The 22,480-nt window shown below is 48.1% G+C and overlaps 2 protein-coding genes and 3 long non-coding RNA genes across 6 annotated transcripts; 3 read left to right on the top strand and 2 right to left on the bottom strand.

Moving 5' to 3' along the window:
- Positions 1-768: 768 nt before the first annotated feature.
- On the bottom strand, positions 769-5,991 carry LOC145516346 (uncharacterized). The gene is made up of 3 exons (XR_014061313.1): positions 5,686-5,991; positions 2,630-3,259; positions 769-2,110 (listed from the first exon to the last, which is right to left on the bottom strand). It is a non-coding gene; the product is annotated as an uncharacterized LOC145516346 (long non-coding RNA).
- LOC145516345 (lingual antimicrobial peptide-like) lies at positions 1,315-3,301 on the top strand. Its single transcript, XM_081517487.1, has 2 exons — positions 1,315-1,501; positions 3,060-3,301. The coding sequence occupies exons 1-2, from the start codon at positions 1,444-1,446 to the stop codon at positions 3,194-3,196; spliced, it is 195 nt and encodes a 64-aa protein (XP_081373613.1). The 5' UTR covers positions 1,315-1,443; the 3' UTR covers positions 3,197-3,301.
- A 112-nt stretch (positions 5,992-6,103) lies between the features above and the next one.
- LOC145516344 (beta-defensin 33-like) lies at positions 6,104-10,212 on the top strand. 2 transcript variants are annotated; one of them, XM_081517484.1, is made up of 3 exons: positions 6,104-6,242; positions 8,056-8,187; positions 10,003-10,212. In XM_081517484.1, exons 1-3 carry the CDS (start codon positions 6,110-6,112, stop codon positions 10,128-10,130), a joined length of 393 nt encoding a protein of 130 aa, XP_081373610.1. In that variant the 5' UTR covers positions 6,104-6,109; the 3' UTR covers positions 10,131-10,212. The 2 variants fall into 2 exon arrangements, with proteins under 2 accessions (XP_081373610.1, XP_081373611.1); XM_081517485.1 differs by having other exon boundaries at positions 6,123-6,190.
- Positions 10,213-12,376: 2,164 nt separating this feature from the next.
- On the bottom strand, positions 12,377-18,232 carry LOC145516348 (uncharacterized). The gene is made up of 4 exons (XR_014061315.1): positions 17,738-18,232; positions 13,559-13,642; positions 12,845-12,979; positions 12,377-12,709 (listed from the first exon to the last, which is right to left on the bottom strand). It is a non-coding gene; the product is annotated as an uncharacterized LOC145516348 (long non-coding RNA).
- On the top strand, positions 18,161-21,888 carry LOC145516347 (uncharacterized). Its single transcript, XR_014061314.1, has 3 exons — positions 18,161-18,536; positions 20,669-20,757; positions 21,687-21,888. It is a non-coding gene; the product is annotated as an uncharacterized LOC145516347 (long non-coding RNA).
- Positions 21,889-22,480: the final 592 nt, after the last annotated feature.

Here is a 22,480-nt window from a genome sequence, read left to right as displayed (position 1 = left end):
TCATCCTCCCACTCTGTCTCTGATGACAGGAAACGGAGCACCCATCTGTCCATCACGTGTCCCACTGAGATGTTATGAGACTGGCATGTGATTGTGTTGCAGTGAATTAAGAAAAGTTTTTTTTCTCTCTCTCTCTTTCTTTTTTCCCTTTTGTGTCTTTCTCCACTTTAACTGTTCCTACCCTATAGTCTGCACTGATAACCAAGTTTTTTCTTTTCAGAAGACTAACCTATTATGCAAACTACATCTGGCACCTATGGCCCTCTATTTCTGCAGGAGCCACATTCTGCATCTATTATCCTTTAACCTATTGTAGCCACATCCTGATACTTAAATTTATCGCATCTTAAACCTCCCCTTGTAGTTTGTTTTCCCTTCCTTTGCTCTATGTTACCTCTGTTGATGCTTAACTTTATGGTGCACTCTCTTTGGAAGCCACCCCCTTGGAGTTTGCTTCCCCCTTTTGTATTACAGGAAGAAAGTCGTTGGGAAATCCCCAAAGGACAATGGACCCAACCACCAGGACCAACTGCCAGACCCAAATACCTAGCTAGCTACCTGACACCGGCCTGTTGACTGTTGCCAAACAGTGCAAAAAGAGAGAATTCAGGATCCCTACACCTTTTCTCCCGTATCTCCAACCCCTGACTGTGAGCCCCGACTATATGATCCCCTTCGATTCCCAATGCAGGGGAGACAGGCTCCTTGGGGCAGGAGCCCACCGTGTTCTCCCTTCTGTCGGCTTAAGGAGTAAAAGCCATCTTTCCATTTGCTCCAAACTCTGTCTCCACAATTTTTATTCAGCTCCGGTGGGCAGAGAAAACCAAGATTTTGGCGGTGACTATTGTTGCCATCCTGTAACAGCTAGCTGGCGTGGGGAGCGGGTCGGGACCACTGGGTCTCTTCCCTCAGCGCCCCAGGGGCCAGAAAGAGCATGGCTGTCTCTGCGGATGCTGGGAGTCAGCAAGTCTTGCGCAGGGAGTGAAACTGCCTCTGAAGGAGTTAGTCCCCGGTTTGGCCTGAAACAGCCTCTCAGGGAAACAGTGGGCAGATTCAAAGGCCTGGAGGGGCGAGGGTGGGGCTGGGGAGCGGGTAAGCGAAGGGTCAGCAAGAAGCCTGTGCCCCGCCAGGGGAGACAGGCCCCTGGGCCTTGCCGCACCCCTGCGCATCAGCTGAACTGACTGCCAGGAAGAAGCTTCTGGTCAAAAGGGCAGCAGGAAAGCTTTTTCTGGGGTTTTCTACAGCCTCATTAGCATAAGAGTGACCAACCCTGCTTTGTGTTACAAAAGCCACTCCTATGACACACAGGGAAGAGGCTCAGTTAACCAGTTCATAATAACCGAATCTGCCGCCAGCGCTGAGCTCCTCCCGGAACCTGGGACCTTTATAAAGCGTCCAGCGCAGCCTCCCCTCCACATCAGCCGCAGGGCTCGGGACGCCAGCATGAGGCTCCATCGCCTGCTCCTCGCGCTCCTCTTCGTGGTCCTGTCCGCTGGGTCAGGTGAGCTTGTGGGAGCCCCAGGGGGAGCCGCGGGCTCGCTCTCCCGTTTCTACCTCCTCCTGTCCTGCCACCCTCATCTACACGTGGTCAGACTAAACCCACCGTACTTGATGCTTATGAAAAGCCAGCGCTGAGTCCTTAGTGGAGAGAGGGGTCTGAGAACCACCCTGCAAAATTCCTGGCTGTTTCTAAGCCACTCCAGCGAGTCAAAGCTTCCAAGCCCGTCTCCTCATTGGTTTCATGAGGAGGAAACAGAAGATGCCTCTGTTAAGTGACTCTCCTGTTTTACTTTTTCATAAAAGCAAGACATCTGATTTTGTCCCATGACAGAAGCGCAGAATATTGCTTTATACATCTTTCTACTTGAAGGGTGGCGGCTCTGGGCAACCAGAGAAGTCCAGAGGAGAGTCAGGCCGAGCCTGGGCTTCAGGAACTGCCCTTTGGATGCTCCGTGCTGAGTCTTCTCAGCAGGAAGGTCCTCCAGGACACGTCGCTAACGATGTGACCCTCACTCCACAGCTGGGAGGCAGCACATCCAAAGCAGTGTGCAGAATCGGATGTCTAATTTTCATTTTGCCCTTGATATTTCCGGAAATAGGATGAAAATACCTTGGAAGAAAGGAAAGAGGGAGGGAGAGAGAGAGCATGCTGAGACTGAGACCTGAGACAACTGATTAGATGTCAGGAATCAAGCTGAAAAGCGCTTGTCTGATCAGTCTTGTTTATGACTGTAACCCAACTCTTAGCACAGTGGCAGGAAGAGAGGACGGGGTGTAAGGATGACAGCCTCTCAGGGCCCGGGGCCCGGGTTCAATCCCTGGTCGGGGAACTAGAGAGGGACCAGAGGTGCCTTGTGGCCAAAAGAGACAAAAAGGCATGTGAGGGAGACGGGAAGGCGGCTGGTCAGGCGTGTGAGGGAGACGGGAAGGAGGTTGGTCAGGCGTGTGAGGGAGATGGGAAGGTGGCTGGTTGGGGGGAAACCCAGAAAGGGAGGAGGAGAGGGGCCGACTCAGCGCTGAGAGCGTTCTGAGTCAGGAGAGACAATGATAGAAAACTTTTTTTTCTGAACCATTGTCACTCTCAGTTGTAAGGTACTTTGAGAGTAAGTTATTTTTAAACAGTTCTTACACTTTCAGCTGCATCTTTTCCTCCTATCTTAGCTCCACTACTTGACTGACTCCATGAGTCGGAAAACTAAACGGTGAAAATAGATGCCCGTGGGCTGCTTCTGACTCCTGGCGGGAAGGTGGATGTAGCAGAGCTTCCCGGTCTTTGCCCTCGTGGTGGAGCTGACCCCACACACAACCGTGCTCCTCACGCCCCAGTCCCTCAGCCTCAGGTTCTGGAAACGTGAGGGTCCACCAGAGCCTGGGCAGGGTCAGCGTCTGTCTGGAAGCCAGGTCCACGGTGTCCTGGACTCACATCCTGTTGTCAGGAGGCCGTGCCCGCATCTCAGCACAGAAAGCCCCAGGGCGTCACTCAGAGGGGACACAGCTGGCCTTCTCGAGATGCCGCTTTTCCTGCTGACACGTTTTTTCCCTCTTCATTCTCTTTATAGGATTTACTCAAGGTGTAAGAAATCCTCCAAGCTGCCATAGGAATAAAGGCGTCTGTGTGCGGAACAGGTGCCCTGGAAGCATGAGACAGATTGGCACCTGTCATGGGCCCGCAGTAAAATGCTGCAGAAAGAAGTAAAAGAAGGCGAAGACACGGCCAGGACCGATGCGGAGTCAGAATATGCGCCCTTCGACAGATCGTCTAAAATTTAAACCAAAATAAATTTTGTTGCAAGTTAAACAATCTTGCCCGCTGGTCACTGTGGTTGTTGTGTGGTGTCTGATCCAAGGCGAATTCTGAAACCCTTGAGGATGCTCTCTGAGCTCCCCATGCGAACCATCGGGGAATCGTGGTGGGGTGCTCTGTGCTCCCAGGTGTGTGGCCCCCTGTTCTTTGGGGACCTGACCTTCCCCAGCCCCTCTGTCTGCTGTCCTCCTGCTTTCTGGCCCAGGGCACTCTGAACTTCCCCGAGTCTCCCCTCAAACATGCACCCCAGGGGTCCAGAATCACCAGAACACCAGGCCCGTAGGAAACCCCCCGCCCCTGCTCCAGGGGGAAACCTCCCCTCCTCTGTCCCCCTGCTCGTCCTCACTTCCGTTTGGTTTGTGCTTCTTACTCCTGCCTTGTGCACACGTGGATACACTTCTGATTCCCTTTTGGGCTCTAAGATCTCTACAGGCATGGACTTGTCCTCTTCCTGAATGTGCTGGGCACTGAGAGGAGACATTGCTTCACAAACCATCATCAATTGAACAACAGAGTTGACAAGGACGAAGCATCTCTCTCTGTGTGGACATGACACGATGCAACTAAGTGCTGTGGAAAAACAGGTCCCGTGGAAAGCAGAATTCAATGAAGACTACACAGCGCAGAACACAGCAAGAGGCCGCGAGGGGCAGGGTGAGCGTGCTGACCCCAGCCTGCGTGCAGCCTCTGCAGAGGGTTTGCTCATTAAACCAAGGGCCTTGCTGCTGCACGCTGTATGTGTGAGCAGCTCTCCGGTCTCACACTAACTCTTCCCTCAGTGCAAGCCGAGGCCACCAAGGGGATGGTGTTAGGAGGCAGTGCCTTTGGGAGATGATCTGGTCATGAGGGTGGGACCCTCCTGGGTAGAATGAGGGCCTTTATGACAGAGACCCCAGAGAGATCGCTCACCCCTTGTGCCAGCCGAGGACACAGGGAGAAGACCACCGTCCACCCGCCACCGGCTCTGTCTTGACCGTGGGGCTCCCAGCCTCCAAAACTGAGAAGTAAATGTGTTGTTAATAAGCCAGCTATTACAATACCCCATGTAAAATAGGCAGCCAGCGGGAATTTGCTGTGTGACTCAGGGAGCTCAAGCAGGGACTCTGTGACCAGCTAGAAGGGTGGGATGTGTGGGGAAGATGGGAGGGAGTTTCGGGAGGGAGGGGACAGGGGTGAACCCATGGATGATTCTCGTTGATGTATGACAGAAAAGAACGACATTCTGTGAAGCAATCATCCTTCAATTAAAAAAGAGCCACATCACCTATGGTGTTATTGTTTTAGAAGCCTGAAAGGGCAGATACAGGACAAGTGAGAATTAAAGCATAGGTGGGATTAAGGTACCTAATCATTTGGCCTTAAGATCGGGAAATGACGTTGGATTATCTGGCTGTGCCCAACGTCATCTCATGTCAAGGAGCCTTAGACGTGGAGGAGGGACACAGAGCAGTGACAGGGAGATGCGCGCTGAGAGACTAACGCAGCCCCGACTCCCACTGAAGTGGAGGAGGGGCCATAAGCCAAGGAGGGCAGGCAGCTTCTAAGAGTGAAAAGGAAGGAAGCCTCCAGAAGGAACAGCGTCCCGCTGACACCGTGATTCGAAGCCAGGGAGACCCATTTGGGACTTTGGATCCTCAGAACCACAATAACAAGTATGTGTTCCTTTAAGCCACTTAGCTTGTGGCAATTTGCTACAGCTGCAACAGGAAATCAATACAGCAATAGCTCAAAATCATGCCTTGAGCCTAAAATTAGCCGCTCAAAAGAGCCAAAACTGTGTGTGTTTAATGGAGGAAAAAAATGATAACAGCTGTCAATATTTTACTCAGCTTTATATTTCTTTTTTCACAGAAATGCCCATGGTGCATCTGCCAACTCCTTTTCATCTCAAAGGTTGTATCTGGGATACACTCTTACACCTCATATATCTTATATCCCTTTTATCCTTTATTTTTAACTTTATCATCATGGAAAATTTATCTGATATTGAGTGTGGTTTGGTGGTACTGTTTATTAAACTTTTATCATATTCTTTATTGGGATTTCAATTTTTAATTTTTGCTTAACTTTTTAAGTTTTATTCTAAATGTATCTGCTACTGTTTTATTGCCCTAACATTTCTGAGTGTTGTGTTGTGTTGCATTTCTGAGTGCAGTGTTCCTCCTGCGTGGGAGGAATGCTCTTCTAATTTCAGCGCCAAGAAGAGGGCGGCTTTTCCATGTGACTCATGAGCCAAACAGGTTCACGCTCTGGTCCAAGGCCAATCTTTCCACCTGGGTCCTGGGTCTCATTTCTCTTGCTTACTTGTGGGTGAGGCCCAAATCAGCTCCACCTCTTGTCCTGGTCTACTGAATCTATAGAAACTAAAAGCAGGGATTTACCTGGCACTCCAGTGGTTAAGACTCCATGCTGCCAATGAAGGGGGCTGGATTCCATCCCTGGTTGGGGAACTAAGGTTTCACATGCTAAAGGAGAGCCCAAAAGTTATAAAAGAGACAAACAAAAAACACCCCCAAAAGCCAGTGTTTAAAAAAAAAACCTAAAACAATGAAACAGCTCTTTGACACGATAGCAATCATCAGCTCGGTCTTCTTTGCACTTAGTTTTTCAGCAAAACTCTTCGAAAGAAGTGTCTGCAGCCCCCACTTCCTTGCATCACTCTCAGGGGGGTTGGTACCGTCAAGTCTGGCTGGTCCTCCCCTTCCCCCAGGATGACTCCTGCCAACAGGGATCATGAGGCATCCTGTGTGACCTCACTCACCCCTTCCTCTGCCCTTTGTTGACCTGGCCCCTGACTGTGTGGCAATGGACAGGGGCCCTCAGGTGTCTCTGCCTGAGTGGACCGGCCGCAGTCCACCTGAAAAGGGCGGAGGAGCCAACTGCAAGGCAGGTTTTCAGGAGAGAGAGACATCTGTGGTTGAAGAAGGGGTGGGTATAGGTGCGTAACATTTAGGGAGTCAGTTTAAAGGATCGCTTTCAGTATAAAAGTACAAGAGATAGAAATGTGGACCAATGCTTTTAGTTTATACTTTCTTTTCTATTACTGTTGCTGGGGCCAAGGAAGTAAAGCCCTCACAGCTACCCTGTAGAATTAAGACTTATTTAAACCGCTTACTACAAACACTCATTCTATCTTTAGGTTGATGTCACTAAACTAAAACAGATCTCCACTTTGTGAGAGATTCAAATGCTGATCAAAAGATTAAAAGTGAAAACATTTTATTGCTAAGTTGCCTCAGGACAGAGAGAAAAATGTCAGAACATATAGTTCATGTAAGATGGAAGAGAGGTGGGTGAGTGAAGGCTAGAGACCATGACGTATTATGACCTGCTTTGACCTGTTATGTTGGGAGTGGGTGAGTGGGTGCATGTGCTCGGGAACACTTTGGGATAAAGCATCTTAATGTGCTCTCTCCAGACCCTCAAACCCCTAAGGATTGGGCCCGAGCCTGCCTTCCTTTTCTCCTTCCCTCCTTCCCTCCCTGATTCCCTCCATTCATCCATTTATTCATTCACCCATATGCTGACTCTTCCATACTAGGACCTGTTCATACAAACATTTGACTGACTACCTGCTTTATGCCAGGCACTGTTCAAGGTGCAGAGAATGTGAGATAATAAAACAGGACTTGTTGCCTTAGAAATTTACATATAAAGAAAAAGAGAGAGATGAACACTGTAAAGCAAAACTGAGATGGAGCGAAGGAAGAAATGGAGAAAATTTTCAGTTATTTACCTGGTATGTGTATGTGCTAAGTCACTTCAGTCATGTCCAACTCTTTCCAACCCCATGGACTATAGTCCATCAGGCACCTCTGGCCATGAGATTTCCCAGGCAAGAATAGTGCAGTGAGTTGTCAAGCTTTCCTCCAAGGGATCTTCCTGACCCAGAAATCAAAACTGCGTCTCCTGCATTGGCAAGTGGGCTCTTTAGCACTAGGACCACCTGGGAAGCCCCACAGAGAGTACCCTTCTGTGCTTTTATCTGAAGAATATGTTGATGTAATACCTGTATTAAGAAATACTCTAGCCTGTAAAGCCTCACCTGGTTGTGGTCTGTGCAAGAGATGGCCTGGTAAGCTTGCTTAGGATGGATCAGTCTCTCTGGAAATGGTAGCAAGAAATATGTTGAGAGTGCAAAAGGAGAGAAGATCATGTCTGTTTCCAAAATTCTTTTTGCTTTTTAATTGGAAAAGTTGTGTGTGGGAGGGTGGGGCAGTATTTATTCTGAAAGGAAAAAGAGACAGATGCAGAGATATGCAATAAAGCTGAGTAAATAAATGAATAATTTGCTAACAGAATTCAATTTTTAATGATTTTTCTCAAAAAAAAAAAAAAAAAGCCCCAAACCTCAGAGCCGTAAACAGAAGTGAGAATCAATGTGGAAACCTGACTTCCTGCAAACCTCTTCCTTTACGAAAGGCAGACACTTGGGTCTGTGACCATGTGTCCATAGATGAAACACCCTCAAATTACTCCCAGGCCATAACTGTATATCTCTAGTAGGGACTTCCCAGATGGTGCAGTGGTAAGGAAACACAAGAGACGCAGGTCCAATCCCTGGATCAGCAAGATCCCCTGGAGTAGGAAATGGCAACGCACTCCAGTACTCTTGCCTGGAAGATTCCATAACCAGAGGAACCAAGCGGGCTACATCCCATGGGGTTGCAAGGACTCGAACAAGACTGAGCGCAGCACCACCACCAGCCGGAATACAAGTCTTTCTCTCTGCCTGTTTTTCAAACTGCCAGATCACCTGCCCGATCCAGGTGTGCCACCAGCCACTGCCAGGTCGACCTGGAATCCAGAAAGCTCCTCTTCCATCATGAGGCTCCTGTACCTTCTCTTCCTCTTACTCATATGTCTTATCCAGACAACATCAGGTAAGCGGCGGCTACAGCTAGCTCCAAACTTGGAGCCTGGAGTAGGGAAAGTCAGGTAGATTTCCTCATTCACTGACGTGCTGAAATACATAACAACTGAACAATATATCTGAAAGAAGCATGCATATACAATATGCTTCATTTTTCAAATAAGGAAAGAGAAGCTTAAAGTGACAAATGGTCTCCCATGATTGCCCTTAACTAGTTGGTAGTAAGTCCATAAATAGTAATGGTGATAGATAACATTTACAGGGGACTTTACAGCTAACAAATCATTTCTATGTGATTAAACACTAACACTAATAGTAACAGCAAATGATATTGACCACTTCCTCTTTACTGACACACTGAAATTTTGAATGTCTTATCCCAAATGTATTCCTCACCTGTATTTATGGGATAGGTGTTTTTAGCCCCATTTTACAGCTGGGAGTTAGAAATAAAGTAATTTGTTCAAAGTCGTGCAGGTTGGGTGTAGGGAGGACTTTAACTCAAGCCCAAGTGGGTTTGATTCCAAAGACCATGTTTTTACTTAATACTCAACAATCCCAAAAAACAAATTTACTTACTGAATTATATAAATAACAAATTTATATAAATATATAAATTTATATATGTGTTTATATATAAACAACAAATACTTTAGCTTGAGTGTGATCTGTGCAACACTTGGGACATACTTATCCTACAAGGTTATTTGTTGTTCACCCGAAATCCAGGCTAAACTGGGTGTCCCGCGTTTTCCTCGCAGCCCTCCTCATGTGACAGCATGCTCCAGGCTGTGCTGTGGTGACAGCGCCTCCAGGTCTTAGCATCTTAAAACAGCCAAAGTTAATTCTTGTTCAGATGATGCCCATCCGTGAGGGCCCGGGGTGCTCTGATCAGACCCCCCACCCCGAGGAGCAGCCACCGCCGTGAGGGCTGCCGGGCCTGTGTCCGAGGAAGCGCTCTCAGGATCTCGTGCTGGAGATTAAGGGCTCCAGCCCTGAAGGGAAACGTCGGTTCCGCTCAGAATTCATTAACCAAGCAGGTCCAGCTGTTGTTTAGTCGCTCAGATGTGGTCCACTCTTTGTGACCCCATGGTTTATAGCCCATCAGGCTCCTCTGCCCTGGGGTTCTCCAGGCAAGAATACTGGAGTGGGTTGCCATTCCCTTCTCCAGGGGATCTTCCTGACCCAGGGATCGAACCTGCGTCTCCTGTGTCTCCTGCATTAGCAGGCAGATTCTTTACCAGCTTAGCCATCGGGGAAGCCTGAGGGAAGTCCCCAGAACCTGTTTGAATGAATGAGCAAGATAACCTTCCTACAGAACAACTCATGGCCCCTTCTCAGTTCTTACTACAATTTTTAAAAATATGGAAAAGCATTCTAAGCTTGTAGGTCACACCAAAACAAGGAGAGTACCAGTTGTGTCCCTGTGGACTGTAATTTGGAGTTCCTTGCTATACAAGATGGAGAAGGAAATGGCACCCCACTCCAGTACTCTTGCCTGGAAAATCCCATGGACGGAGGAGCCTGGTAGGCTATAGTCCATGGGGTCGCTAAGAATCAGACACGACTGAGCGACTTCACTTTAACTTTTCCCTTTCATGCACTGGAGAAGGAAATGGCAACCCATTCCAGTGTTCTTGCCTGGAGAATCCTAGGGACAGCGGAGCCTGGTGGGCTGCCGTCTATAGGATCACACAGAGTCGGACACGACTGAAGCGACTTAGCAGCAGCAGCAGCAGCAGCAGCTATACAAGATGAATTCTGGTGGCTTTAGTTAAACATGCCTTATTTATTTGTGTCTTTTTCACCTCCCCTTCCTTTATAGGGAATGAAAAAAAGAAAAACCTTGAATGTGGGAAAATGGGTGGTGCCTGCAAGTATCAAAACACCCATGGGTGCGTCATCCTGCCTGCAGAATGCAAGAGCCGGAAGAAGCACTGCTGCAGAGTCTAGTTGCAGCCTCGGAGCGTCCACAGCAGCACGAGACACTGCCCACTGCCGAGTGCTGTTTAATAAGAGCCACTGCTCACCCGGGTCCCCTGGGGTCTTTCTGCGTGCATGAGGTCATGAACTGGATGGGAAAATTTCAGTTTGAAGTCTGGTCACACCACTCGTTAGCTGATTAACTCTGGACAGCCCAGAGTTAATCAGCCTTTCTAGGAAAAAAGGCCTTTCCTTTCCGAGGTCTCAGTCTCTGCTCCTGTAACTGTTGAAATGGATGTTCTCCACAACCTAATTTTATTGTTGGTGGGGTTTAGTCACTAAGTCCTGTCCGACTCTTCTGTGACCCCATGGACTGAGGAGCCAGGCCCCTCAGTCCATGTGATTTTCCAGGCAAGAATACTGGGGTGGGTTGCCATTTCCTTCTCCAGGGGCTCTTTCTAACCCAGGGATCAAACTCGCATTTCCTGTGTCTCCTACACTGGCAAGCAGATTCTTTAGCACTGAGCCCCAGGGAAGCCAACTTGTTAATATATGTCTACAAGTGTATGGACTGGGGGAAAGAGCTTTGAGTGTGTGTGTGTGTGTATGTGTTATAGTATGAAAAGTCACCGAGGTTTTGTGTCCCTTTGTTGAAGGACGTCTGTGTTTCCATTGGCACATGGGTTTCCACATGGTAAACGTGTGCTTAACTTCACAAGAGACAGCAAACTGCTTTCTGAAGCAGCCATGGTCACTGCTGATAATCTAAGTGGCCTCTGAGTTTCCAGTCTCTCCATGTTCCCATCCCTCATCACACCTCCATGTAAAAGTCTCAGTGTTTCTCTGTTAAAAGGATGAAGGACACATTCTCTAGCATCTCAGGTCCTTCACCCTTCGGCCATACTGTCTCGAGTTTTACCTCATCTCCTCATTCATCACAGCAGCTGTGACCAAGGAACACTGACCCCTGGACCCATCGCTGGGACTCACAGATGTCCTAGTGCTGTGCCAAGAATCTCACATGAGGAGCCCTGCGGCTCTCTCTTCATTCTTCCCGAAAGCCCAGTCCCCTTCTCTCTGATTGAAAATTAGCCCAGCAAGGAAACTGACTTGGGGTCAGCCTGGATGGCTGTTAGCATCACTGACGCCATCTTGGGCTCGTGCAGCTCCTGCTGTCCTTCTGCTGACCCTGCCTGGAACTGGCCTGTGCAGTGAATCACCTCTCTGTCATCAGGATCTTGTAGTTAATAGATATTTTTTAATAACCATTAGGACCAGGCAGCCTCTACTCTCTGTTAGTCCCCAAACAATGAGGAAAACCTTTCCTGGTGTATTCCCATGTGACCAGTTACCCTTTCACAAATCTTAACTTAGGAAAACACATGCGAGTTTATGATAAAAAGTGACCTTTACATGAGTCAAGGGCGGGGGGAGGGGGGGGAAGTGAGCTGTTTCTTTAATAAATCATGCAGAGCTGATTGATGATCTATTTGGAGCAAAGCTACTTTATGCTCTAAAGGAAGCATGAAATGGATTATAATGGGGTTTTTTAATATAATTTTTAGATTCAGGATATTTTGCAAAGAGTCAATATGCATTATTTGTTTTATGGAAAAATTAGAAGCCCATTCCACTAACGGAACATAAAGTGTTCTGACAGAGCACACGGTGGACCAACATCGCAGATACCAGGCTTACTCAAAGTTCTGTGATGATCTCGGTCGGCAGGCCATACAGGAAGAACAATTGGAGAAACTACATTTGTATCTGTATCTGGATATCTTTACAGATACTGATGTACACTGATCATAGCCCATTGTTCATCCCCAAGCCTGCTCTGAACTTTCTTTAATTATTCACTGATTTGGACCCAGTTATAGAACTGGTCCTCATCACATCACCGCAATGCCAGTCACACACTTTCTTTCCCATGAGATTGTTTAGGTTTTGGAAGAATGCTCGCGTCTCTTGTCCCTCCTCTCTGTCCCCCGCTTCCTGGGCACCTTGCCTCCTGTCTCCGTCTTCCCTCCCTAAACCTGCTCAGTAAACTGCAGAAAGCTGTGCTCCTGTCAAGGCCTGCTCCCTCCCCAGAGGGCGGAGAGTGACACCTGTATGGGAAGGTGACCTACTCAGCAAACTACAGCAGGGGCCAGGCCTTGGACAAGACAAGTGAACAAGGAAGACACTGAATGATCACACCTCTCTCAGGACTCCAGCCTCAGGCCAAAGTGGCTTAAGGGTCACATTTGCTCTGTGAATGAAAACACTTTGCAACATTTAAAGCATAATATAAATTTAATTCTTATAACTGTCTCCCTCCCACTGCCTACCCTGCCATGGAAAACAACTTTAATCTGTCCTAACAATAAAATCGTTGACTGTGTAGACATGAGAACTGTCTGCTTTTATTTGCACAAGAGGATCCTTGCTCTGGGTCTCTCACTGGGTTCCTCAGCTGGGCTGCCTCCATCAGCTCGGCTTTATTTTGCAGCAAACGGTGAATGCTCGGCAGGGTCCTCTGAAGGGCTCACAGCTCGGCGTCCCTTGCTTCAGGCAGATTCCACCCCGAAGATAGCAGGGTCTTTCAAAATTGAGCGCCCTAGTGCTGTCTGGAAAAGGAAAAGACATTTATATGAGGTCTCGTGGAAGTCCCATGAGGAAATCTGGGGGTCTCACCATCCGACTGGGACCCCCTTCTTTCCCAGGTAAACACCAACAGCAAACATCCCTCTTGGATCCCTCACCCTCTGTTTTGACGTAAGGTGTCATTGCTGCTGATGAACCTGGTCTGAGAAGATCCCACGTGTGGGAGCAACTAAGCCCTTGAGATGCTACCGTAAGCCTGTGCTCCGGAGCCCGGGCTCCACAGTGAGAAGTCCCTGCAATGAGAAACCTCCCTCAAATTAGAGAAAAGCCCGCTCAGCAACCAAGACCCAGCACAGCCCAAACAAATATGTGTCCTCCCAGCCACTGGAATACCTGGGTGTTACCCACAGGGTCCGTAACCACTGCCCCGTGTGCCTCACCAGTCACCCCACCTCCCATCACGCAAAACCCACCCAGCTCTCACAGGCTCATCAGATGGAAGCCTTGTCCAGTGGAACCCAAGGTCACACCGCGACATGTGTGGCAAGAGGTCTCCGGTTGGGCCTGAATAAAGGAACTTTGTCTCCATACTGTGGTATACTAACCAAGTGATTCAACTGATTTCGTTCACAAATCATCCAGATCATTCCAGGGAAAGGGGAGAAGGGAGAAGGTTATCACCACCAAGACGTTTAACGTCATGAAGACACAACAACACGCTTTGGAAAGAATTCTCTAATCACTCAGTGGCTAACTTTGGGTGTGGAGGTGACCTACTAGTAGCTCTGTCATGCTTTACTTTCTGATGATGGCCGACTTAGGGAAGGGAACACCAAGTAATGATAAGACAGGGCATCGTGGCTGGTATTTACCGGGCAGTACCTGGAAGAGGATCGAGAGAGCGGTGAGGAAGACACCGAGGAGCCTCATTGTCCTGGACTGAGGTCCCGGAAGGCCTGGTGGGAAGAATCAAGGACACAATCAGAAGTCCGAGGAGCTCGGGGCCTCCAGGACCAGAGCAGACACGACCTCCTACCTGGGGCCCCACGCCTGCCTCGGCAGGAGGAGTGTGACTGCTCCATCCTTTCTTGCTCCCTGAGCCCCAGCTGTTGCTCGCCTGGGATTCGCTCAGACCTGGGGTTTCAGATCTGGGGTTGAGGGCCTCCTGTGCCCACATCTATGGAGGCGACGTCCCTGTGAGACAGAGGCTGGAGCATCCAAGGCCAGTGGTAGGGTGGGAGTCCAGCTGTTACAAAAGGAGGGTAAGGCCAGCCCCTCGCGGGTGAGGAAGTTCATTAGAAAAGATTTAGAGCCCAGTTGATTGGATCTTCAGGGCTCTTTCAAAGGAAGATCCAGAATGGTGGTGGGTTATAACCTTCTTAGAAAATCCACATTAAAGGAAGAAAGAGTTTGTATTGGTTAAAAATTAGTGGAGAAATATGCTTAATTATTTCTAGGATTTGAATTTCAATGTCTACTTCCATTTAAATCTATCATAGTCTTTCTGATTATAAAAAATAATACATATCAGAAAATCTCAACTTAAACAAAATTTCAAGTCATAAAGAAATGCAAAAATGGATGATTTAATAAAAACCCATAGGCCCACGCTTCAGGTATAATCACTACCTACAATTCAGAGTATTTCAACTCTTTTCCTTTGCAAATGAAATTGTGTAAATATTTCTTTTTAATTTAAAATGCAGAATCTTATTTCACAACCAATGCCAATGTGTGTTTTTACCACTTAAATATTATCTTGGAAAATTTTTAATATCTATTCAAATAAATTTGCCTCATACATTTGTATGACTACACATATATCTTGAGAAATTTATGTAACACTTACTTTTGTATGAATTCCTACAAGTGGAATCTCCATATATATGCATTGTTCAAATTTTAAAGGGTTTTGCCCAATTGCCCATGCTAGAAACTGTTGTACCACTTTACCCTCTTACTGACAATGTGAAAAAGTATATCTGACAGTCAATATTCTCATTAATATTGGTTTTTATGAATTGTTTCAATTTTTGCAAATTAAATGAGTGAAAAATATTCCTTTTTTATTTTAATATATCTGAAAAATTGTTTCTGAGGTTGAACATTCTTTTAATGTTCACTGGTCATTTTTGTCTCTTACACTTAACCCATTTTTCTATTTTTCTATTCATCTTTCCTTGCTGACTTCTAAGAATCCCATGTATATTTAAAATCATTAATCCTTTCTTATATGTGTTGCGAAAATTGTTTCTGGCTTTGTGCTTGCTCATCTAATAGCTGAAATTTATAGGTACCTTCAATGATTACTTTTGCTCATTTGGCTTCCTTAAAGATATTTGTATGTTTACCTAATTCTGTCTGTATTCCGGATCAGTTTCATCCTTAATTCTTTCAGCCCTAGAATAGAGGCTCTTCTGAAAAGCTGTGACAGACGAGTCCCCAGTGTTGTAGCCACATGTTCTGGGAAACAAACTCACTCAGAAGGACAATGCAGATAGTGGAGTGCAATTTATTACACCAGTGGGCCCAAGGCAGAGTCTCCTCTTAGCCAAGGACCCTGACCAGTTTTTGTGAAAACCTTATATACCCTAAGTGTACTTGCTCAAATCCACCTCCCCAGATTCCTTGAAACTACTCTGGACAAGGTAAAAGAGAGGATCAAAGTTAACCCATGATTCATGTGTCATAAGCCTAGATAGCTAAACAGTGGACATTTATCAATAGGCCTGTGGTTATATCCCGATAAACATAATGGAATTTACGACTTTGTTCTGTTACAGAGATAATTAGCACATTCTTTTAGGAGACTGAGAGTCCAAGTCCTGAGGCTCTTTTATCTGGGAGGTCTGGTTTTCCATCGGTATGCCATTCCTATAGACACCGAGCACAAAGTTCAGAGTCCATTGGGAGGGTGACCATGCGTGTAGCCTAATGTTCGCAGCCTGGCCTAAGATGGAGTCCAGATCTGTCTGTTTCCTCCTTCACCAGCAGTGACCTGAGAACTGTTTCTTGCACAGTCCAGAACTATGAATTTCCTGAGCCCACAGACATGCCCTCACTCCCACTTGTCTCATATGGAAGGCTCATGTCTGAGTTCACGTCTCTGTCCTCTTTGGAAACCGAGTCTTGCATAGAAGAGAAACAAACTCATACATGATTGGAAGGAATTGAAAATGATCAGTGCCACCCTGGTGATCCAAGGCTGTCCGGGGGAGGACAGTGGTGGGGAGGGGGACGGCGGGGGAGGACGGTGGGGGGGGGTGGGGGGAACACATTTTGTACACCCATCAGAGCACCTAAACCATAGACTGCCTGGCACTTACCCAGTCCTGGTCAGAGACAGTTCTGTTCCTTCTGCTCTTCTGTTTGTCTCTGCAGGAGGCAGCCCTAATCTGAGCTATTAATAACAGCTCCTCAAGTTCAAGATAATCAGATCTCCCTCTTCAGTCTCTTTCAGAGTACATGGCTACGCTCAGTGATTCTCTATTACCAAATAACATTTAAATTACTCCATCAAGTTAAACACAATGTTATTGCTTCATTGAAATTACAGATTTTACTAAAGAAAAAAAAAAAATGACATGTGGGTGACTGAGTCTAAGAACAAGATTTCCCTTTACATGTTTTTGCCTCCTCTTAGTACAAACTTTTGTGTCCTTCAGTAAGTTTCTTTCTGGGTCTTTCAGAGTGTTTTTTGCAACTTGACTTCTAGATATTTCATGGTTTTTCTTTCTTTTTGAGCCACATTCTTCTTTCATTACATTTTATAACTGCTACTGTCTGCATAAGAAAAGCTGTGGATTTGGGATAATAATGCATCACTAGCCCACAAGTTGACCTCTTATTCGTTTAGATTTTTTGTGGTTACTTCTCAGTGGTTTCGCAGTCCTAAAATTATAGGTCTGTAGAAATTATCATCAACCTCCCTGATTCTGAAGTGTAGGATTCTTTCTTTCTGCTCTCAATGAAAGGCATTGACTCACAATGGCTGGAACTGTCAGAGATTCTCTAAGCCAACTTCCTCACTCCACAGAAGAGGAAACTGTGACCAAACAAGGTCAAAATCATGTGCCGGGGTTATCCTCTGGTGAACGTCTTTTATGCTGCAAACTGTCAGTTAGGACAATGCAAAAATTAACTTGTTTCTATCCATTTCTCCTGTTTTCCTGTTTCTCTTATCCCTTCTTTCTCCTGCTAAAGATCAATTTCCTCAATCTCCAAAAATGAAACAAGGTTTTTCAAAAACAGTTTTTAGAGACAGTTGCTGTTTTTTAAATAGATGCTTCCATCTTTTTTCTTTACTTGTGATTTCTTCTGTAAAAACCTTTGATTTTTCTTCCAGGGCTTGATGAAGAATTTCAACTCATGCATTAAGTACAAGTTGTGGTTTTAGCCAAGGTGTCCCTGGGTGGTCAGAAATGACTGTACTTAGTGAAGAAATGGAGGGAATTTTAATGACAACACTAACACCCAGGGCTTCTGTGATCCTGGGATTGAGTCTACCACTCTTGTGGGGTCAAAACTGAGATGACTGAGTTCATGTCAAGATTTCTGTTCGAAAAGTTAGAGCGATATAAAAATCCACATTGGGTCTAGTAATGTGGGCTAATTCTGATTATGGGCCCTGAGAGAAATCTCTGGAGGTGTAGTGAGAGAAACTGTCCACTGCAAGGATGGTTGATACTTTTAAGGAGAGAAAGGAGAAATGAAGGGAGAGAGATAGGGAGACACAGAGAGAGGTCACAAGAATCTCATAAAAGTCTTCCGTTTTGAGGCCATAAAAGGCCCCAGTCTGCTCCCCACGTGCTCCTCCCGCAGAGCAGGCCAGGGAGCAGGCGGCCCTGTGTTAACACGTCTCTTTTTGAGGAGAAAACCGGATGCTGGCAGCTCCGTTCTCACCCCGCTCCGCTCTGAGGAGCTTACTGACTCCACTCTGACAGGACAGGCCTCACTCTGAGCCCTCGTTCTCTCCCCCGAGAAACACAGAATGACGTCGTTGTCGTCATGAACGAGTTGGGTGTCCTGTTACCTGTCGACCTGTGTCTCACCTACAGGACTCCGAGGTCTCCTCAGCATTGCGCCCTTAGGTGTGAACCAGGCAGAGAATAACTCGAGCGTGGAAACAGGAAGCACCTCTGACAGAACCATAGGCGCGTGGGATTCTTCTCCCTCTTCGTCTGTGCCCAGACTTCTCCCATCCGAGCCCGGGCTCATGCCTTCCACACTGGACCCCGAGGGGCCTCACTCATCGCTGCTGACTCAGGGGCTCAGGGCCCCCGGCCCCCGGCCTGCCCGTCCGCCTCTGAACACAGTCCAGTCTCCGAGTCCGGCTTCCAGTGAGAACCGAGAAGGGGTCCTTCAAGGCCCCGACGCTCTGCCTCAGGTTGCTCTGGGGGAGGCACCACCCCACGTGCGCACAGGCGCCTTTGGGTCTCGGGCCGCGGTCGGCCGCCATGAGCGTCGGTTGCGCCCGGGAGTGTCGGGCGTCGGGCCGCACCGCGCCGGCCTTGCGCGGAGCGCCCCGGGACCCTCCCTGCGGCCTCAGACAGCTTCCGGGGGGGGCGGTCCTCGAGCGGCCGTTCCGCCACGAGGAGGAGGACCACACGAGGTCCGGAGGACTGAGCCGGGGGTGGACGCAGAGCCGGGCCCCGCCGCCGCGCGTGTCCCGTCCCGCAGCCCCCTCGCTGCCTCAGAAGCAGCCTCAGACACCTCTGGGATGTCGTGTTGAAAGATGACGCTGGACCGAGGCTTCGGACCCCCGGGCTCCGTTCCCGGCTCCGCCTCCGACTACAGGTCACGTCCCTTCACGGCGCCTCCGCGCCCTCGTCCGCGAGATGCCAGGGCTGGGTGAGCTGACCCCCACGTCCCCCCGGTTCTGAGGCGCGTGGCTCCAGGCGCTTCCGAGAGGCGCGAGGGCCCGACGCAGAGGGGCAAGCGCGGGAGGACGGCCGCTCGCCTGGTCCTCGGGGCTCCCGCCTGGGTCCCTGGAGTCGAGACCCTGTTCGCCCAGGCCCTCAGCATCGCTCCCTCATCTCCTCTCCCTCCTGTGGGCAGCGGGGCCTGAGGAGCCTCTCCTTCGTCCTCCAGGGTCTGTTCCTGGAGGCGCCCTGACGGCCCGCCGTGTTCCCGTCACCGGGCGCTAGTGAACCAGGGAAACACAGGGGGCCGCTGCGGACGCGGCGCCTCCGGGCAGGGACCCGAGAGCCGGCGCCTGGCGCTACAGCGTCGGAGCCCAGGGCTCGCACCTGCTGACACCAGGCTCTGATGAATGGTTTCTCAGCAAAAAGATACTTCCCGCACTAAGTAAAAGCCAAATTATCTGCCTCCAGGGAAAATGTGTTTGTCCCTCCTGCTTAATGAAAGGAAGTAAGTTACTCAAAATGTAGGCTTATCTGCCTGCTTCATGTTACACAAGTATAGTAATCTAACATCCTTGAAGTTTCTGGGCAAAGCACTCAAATGAGAGGAATTACACAAAGATAGCAAACAGTCAGATGGGTCCTTTCCTGCGTCACCTGGTTCTCAGGTTCTAGACTCTCCTGGCCCCCTTTCCAGGCACAGGGCAGCTTGGTCAGCACCATTCTTCATGAGACCCATTTCCTCTGCTCCCACGATTTCCAGTTACTTAGCCAGAACCAGGTACAAAATGAACAAAATGTTCTCCCGGAATGCCAGGGGCTTTCAGCTGGATCAAACAGATCCACACTGTAACAGTTATCACTATTCACTGCAGTGAGGACCAGGGGTCTTAAAGGAGGGAACAGCTGTTCCTGTTCCTATGGTGTAGGGGTGGGAGCAGGGGGAGAGGTTGAGAAAACTTGGCTGTGAGGTCAGTTTTTGATTTATGGCCTAAGGGGTCACTCAGTATTTACGAGGCAGACACACACACAGTGGTAAAGCCAGTCCTGGAAAAAGGAAGATCACAGGCAAAGATAGAAAGGTGTAGATTTCAGTGTGAATTTAGGAAGTCGTGTGTCCTTTGGCTAAAGAAAAAGGAAACACTGTAGGATATGTAGCCTCAGGTTTGGATATTTGAATTTGTCTTGGAAGCAAAGAGAAGATACTGAAGGACTTTAAATGACAAAATAACATTGTCAAATTTGAAATCTGGAAATAACTTGGTAGCCGTATATAGACTGGATTCAGGAAGCGAAGGTAAAGGACTATTATAAACCCACCATGTGTAAAATACTTAGCTAGTGGGAAGCTGCGGTATAGCACAGGAAGCTCAGCTTCAGGAAGCAGAACAGATGTGTCGACTTAACCATCACATGAGGGACCACCCTGGTCGGAAGCAGTCTTCTTAGGAGGCAGCAGTTGTGAATCTGGTTATGAGAATGTGGATGGTCCATTTGTGTCATTCTCATTGGTTACCCATTGAAAGAACGTAGTCATACTAACAATCATGCATCATAGGGAGAAATCCCCGTAGCCTGGAACCCAGTTCTGTCTACTCCGCTACAAAACCTCTTTAAAGTAGATCATGCAGGGACAGCCCTGGTGGTCCAGTGTTTAGGACTCTGCGCTCCCAATGCAGGGGCACAGGTTCAATCCTTGGTCAGGGAACTAGATCCCACATGCCCCAACTAAGCATTCACATGTTGCAACTAAATATTCTGCATGCAAGACCTAAGAGCCGGCACAAATTAAAAAACAAACAAAAAAGAATCAATCTAAAGCAAGCAGTTAAATACAATAAATTAAGAAAAATAGATAGTGTAGGAATATTTCACCTGGACAAAGATGAGTCATCATCAGACAGAAACCATTCAGAATCTCTGCAAAGATGCTGAAAGAAAAAGGAGGTGGTGGGGGCTGGGGAGGGGGGGTGGAGAGAAGGACAGGAAGGTGGGCAAGGAGCTTGGAGAGAATCACAGGCCACACGTGGGCACAGACGTGGACACGCCAGGGAGCCGCAACTGGGGAAGCTCACTTCTGGTTGCTTTGATTTTCTTTGAAAACCTGGCGTGACATCTCAGCTGAGAGCAGGCATAGGGAACGGCTGACTGGAGCTCTGGAGGAGAAGGTGCCCCGTGAAGCAGTCGTGGGGAGTGAAGGCGAGCGGAGGGTAAGGAGGCATCCAAGCAGGGCCAGTGGGGAGACAGGACCCGCTGTGCATGAGGAGTCCTGAAAACAGGCTGAATCCGGGGGCGTGCAAAGGGACTCAGCAGAATCAGGTCAAGGATTCTAGGTGCTTGGTCTACAAAAGGTTGAGCCGGAAAGACAGGAGGTGGAAGTCGAGAGCGGTTGCTTAAAGCTGAGGTCACAGAGGGTCCGCAGGTCCTGGCTGAGAGGACTTTGTGTGTGTGTTTTCCCTTCTTGACACCGATCGTGTGTCCAGGACTCAGCTCACTTCTGACACTAACCCCGCCAGAAGGAGGATCAGCCTCACAGGTCTGATCTCAGTTCCGCAGGACCGTCCCCGCCTCAGATGCCAACTTGGGTCCCCAGCTCATCCACACTTCCGCCCGACTTGGTTACAAACTCAGGAATTCCCAGTACCTCCCCTTCAGGTTGTACGATTTGCTAGACTGACTCACAGAACTCCAGAAAATGCCAGAGGAAGGGCCAGGCCACGGTGCCCTCCCCAGGCTCCTTTTAGAAACCTTGGTTGCTTTCTCTAACTGGCCATTTGGGCTCCATGGTTTTTTGCTTCTATTCCCACACTTTAAATTCTTTCTCTAATGTTTTAAATTCACCAATAACAAGTGAGCCCGAAACCTAGGCCGCCATCCTTGTTGTTGTTTAGTTGCTGTCTTGTCCTACTCTTTTGCGACCCCATGGACTATAGCCTGCCAGGCTCCTCGGTCCATGGGATACTCCAGGCAAGAACACTGGAGTGGGCTGCCATTTCCTTCTTCAGGGGATCTTAGACCTGAATGAAAGTGAAACTCCAGGCCTCTGCCTGTGTGCTCTCTCCCTGCCTGACCCCATGGCCCATGTGTGCTGCGTAATCTATAGGTCTGGTAAACAAAAAACCTCTATTTCTTTTTTCAGAACTTCCTGAAAAAGTTGAGAGCATCTTGCAATCATAATAAGACCCACAGGGGCAATTTGACTACAACCAGTGATTGACAGGCTGAGATCAGCAGAAAACAGTGCAAGACATCCTGAGCTTCTCTTTGCCGCATCAGGGATGCCCCAGCTCCTGGCTGCAGAGGCCACACGTGTGACCTGAGCCCAGTAAACGACCAAATCCTTCTTTGTTCTCAGTGTTGACTCTTTAGTCACAGATCCAACAGAGTTTATTGAGTCCCTGTCATGAGCCAAACACAGGCAAGTTCATGGTCCCTTCCTTCTCCCAGGGGACTAATGCCCACCATTCAGTGAAAATCAGGGGTAAATATTATTTGAAGATAAACTACAATGAAACTAGTTCCAAACCAGGCAAGGAGTATGTCAGGGCTTTATATTGTCACCCTGCTTATTTAACTTATATGCAGAGTACATCATGCAAAATGCCAGGCTGGATGAAGCACAAGCTGGAATCAAGATTGCAGGGAGAAATATCAATAACCTCGGATAGGCAGATGAAAACATCCTTATGGCAGAAAGTGAAGAAGAACTAAAGAGCCTCTTGATGAAAATGAAAGAGGAGAGTGAAAAAGTTGGCTTAAAGCTCAACATTCAGAAAACTAAGATCATGGCATCTGGTCCCATCACTTCATGGCAAATAGATGGGGAAACAGTGTAAACAGTGACAGACTTTATTTTTGGGGGCTCCAAAATCACTGCAGATGGTGACTGCAGCCATGAAATTAAAAGCCGCTTGCTCATTGGAAGAAAAGTTA

The sequence above is a fragment of the Giraffa tippelskirchi genome, chromosome 8, assembly GCF_054371585.1.
Source record: "Giraffa tippelskirchi isolate mGirTip1 chromosome 8, T2T-mGirTip1v1.2.pri, whole genome shotgun sequence".
Taxonomy (NCBI): Eukaryota; Metazoa; Chordata; class Mammalia; order Artiodactyla; family Giraffidae; genus Giraffa; species Giraffa tippelskirchi.
Note: the sequence above shows the minus strand (reverse complement) of the source record. Positions and strands in the feature narration are given on the sequence as shown.

Excerpts from the sequence above, each read along its gene's own strand:
- LOC145516345 (XM_081517487.1), top strand. The coding sequence starts at position 1,444 with ATGAGGCTCCATCGCCTGCTCCTCGCGCTCCTCTTCGTGGTCCTGTCC. Across the intron at positions 1,502-3,059 it reads GGTCCTGTCCGCTGGGTCAG|GATTTACTCAAGGTGTAAGA; the intron begins GTGAGCTTGTGG and ends TTCTCTTTATAG.
- LOC145516344 (XM_081517484.1), top strand. The coding sequence starts at position 6,110 with ATGGACAGGGGCCCTCAGGTGTCTCTGCCTGAGTGGACCGGCCGCAGT. Across the intron at positions 6,243-8,055 it reads TGAAGAAGGGGTGGGTATAG|ATCACCTGCCCGATCCAGGT; the intron begins GTGCGTAACATT and ends TCAAACTGCCAG. Across the intron at positions 8,188-10,002 it reads TCTTATCCAGACAACATCAG|GGAATGAAAAAAAGAAAAAC; the intron begins GTAAGCGGCGGC and ends CTTCCTTTATAG.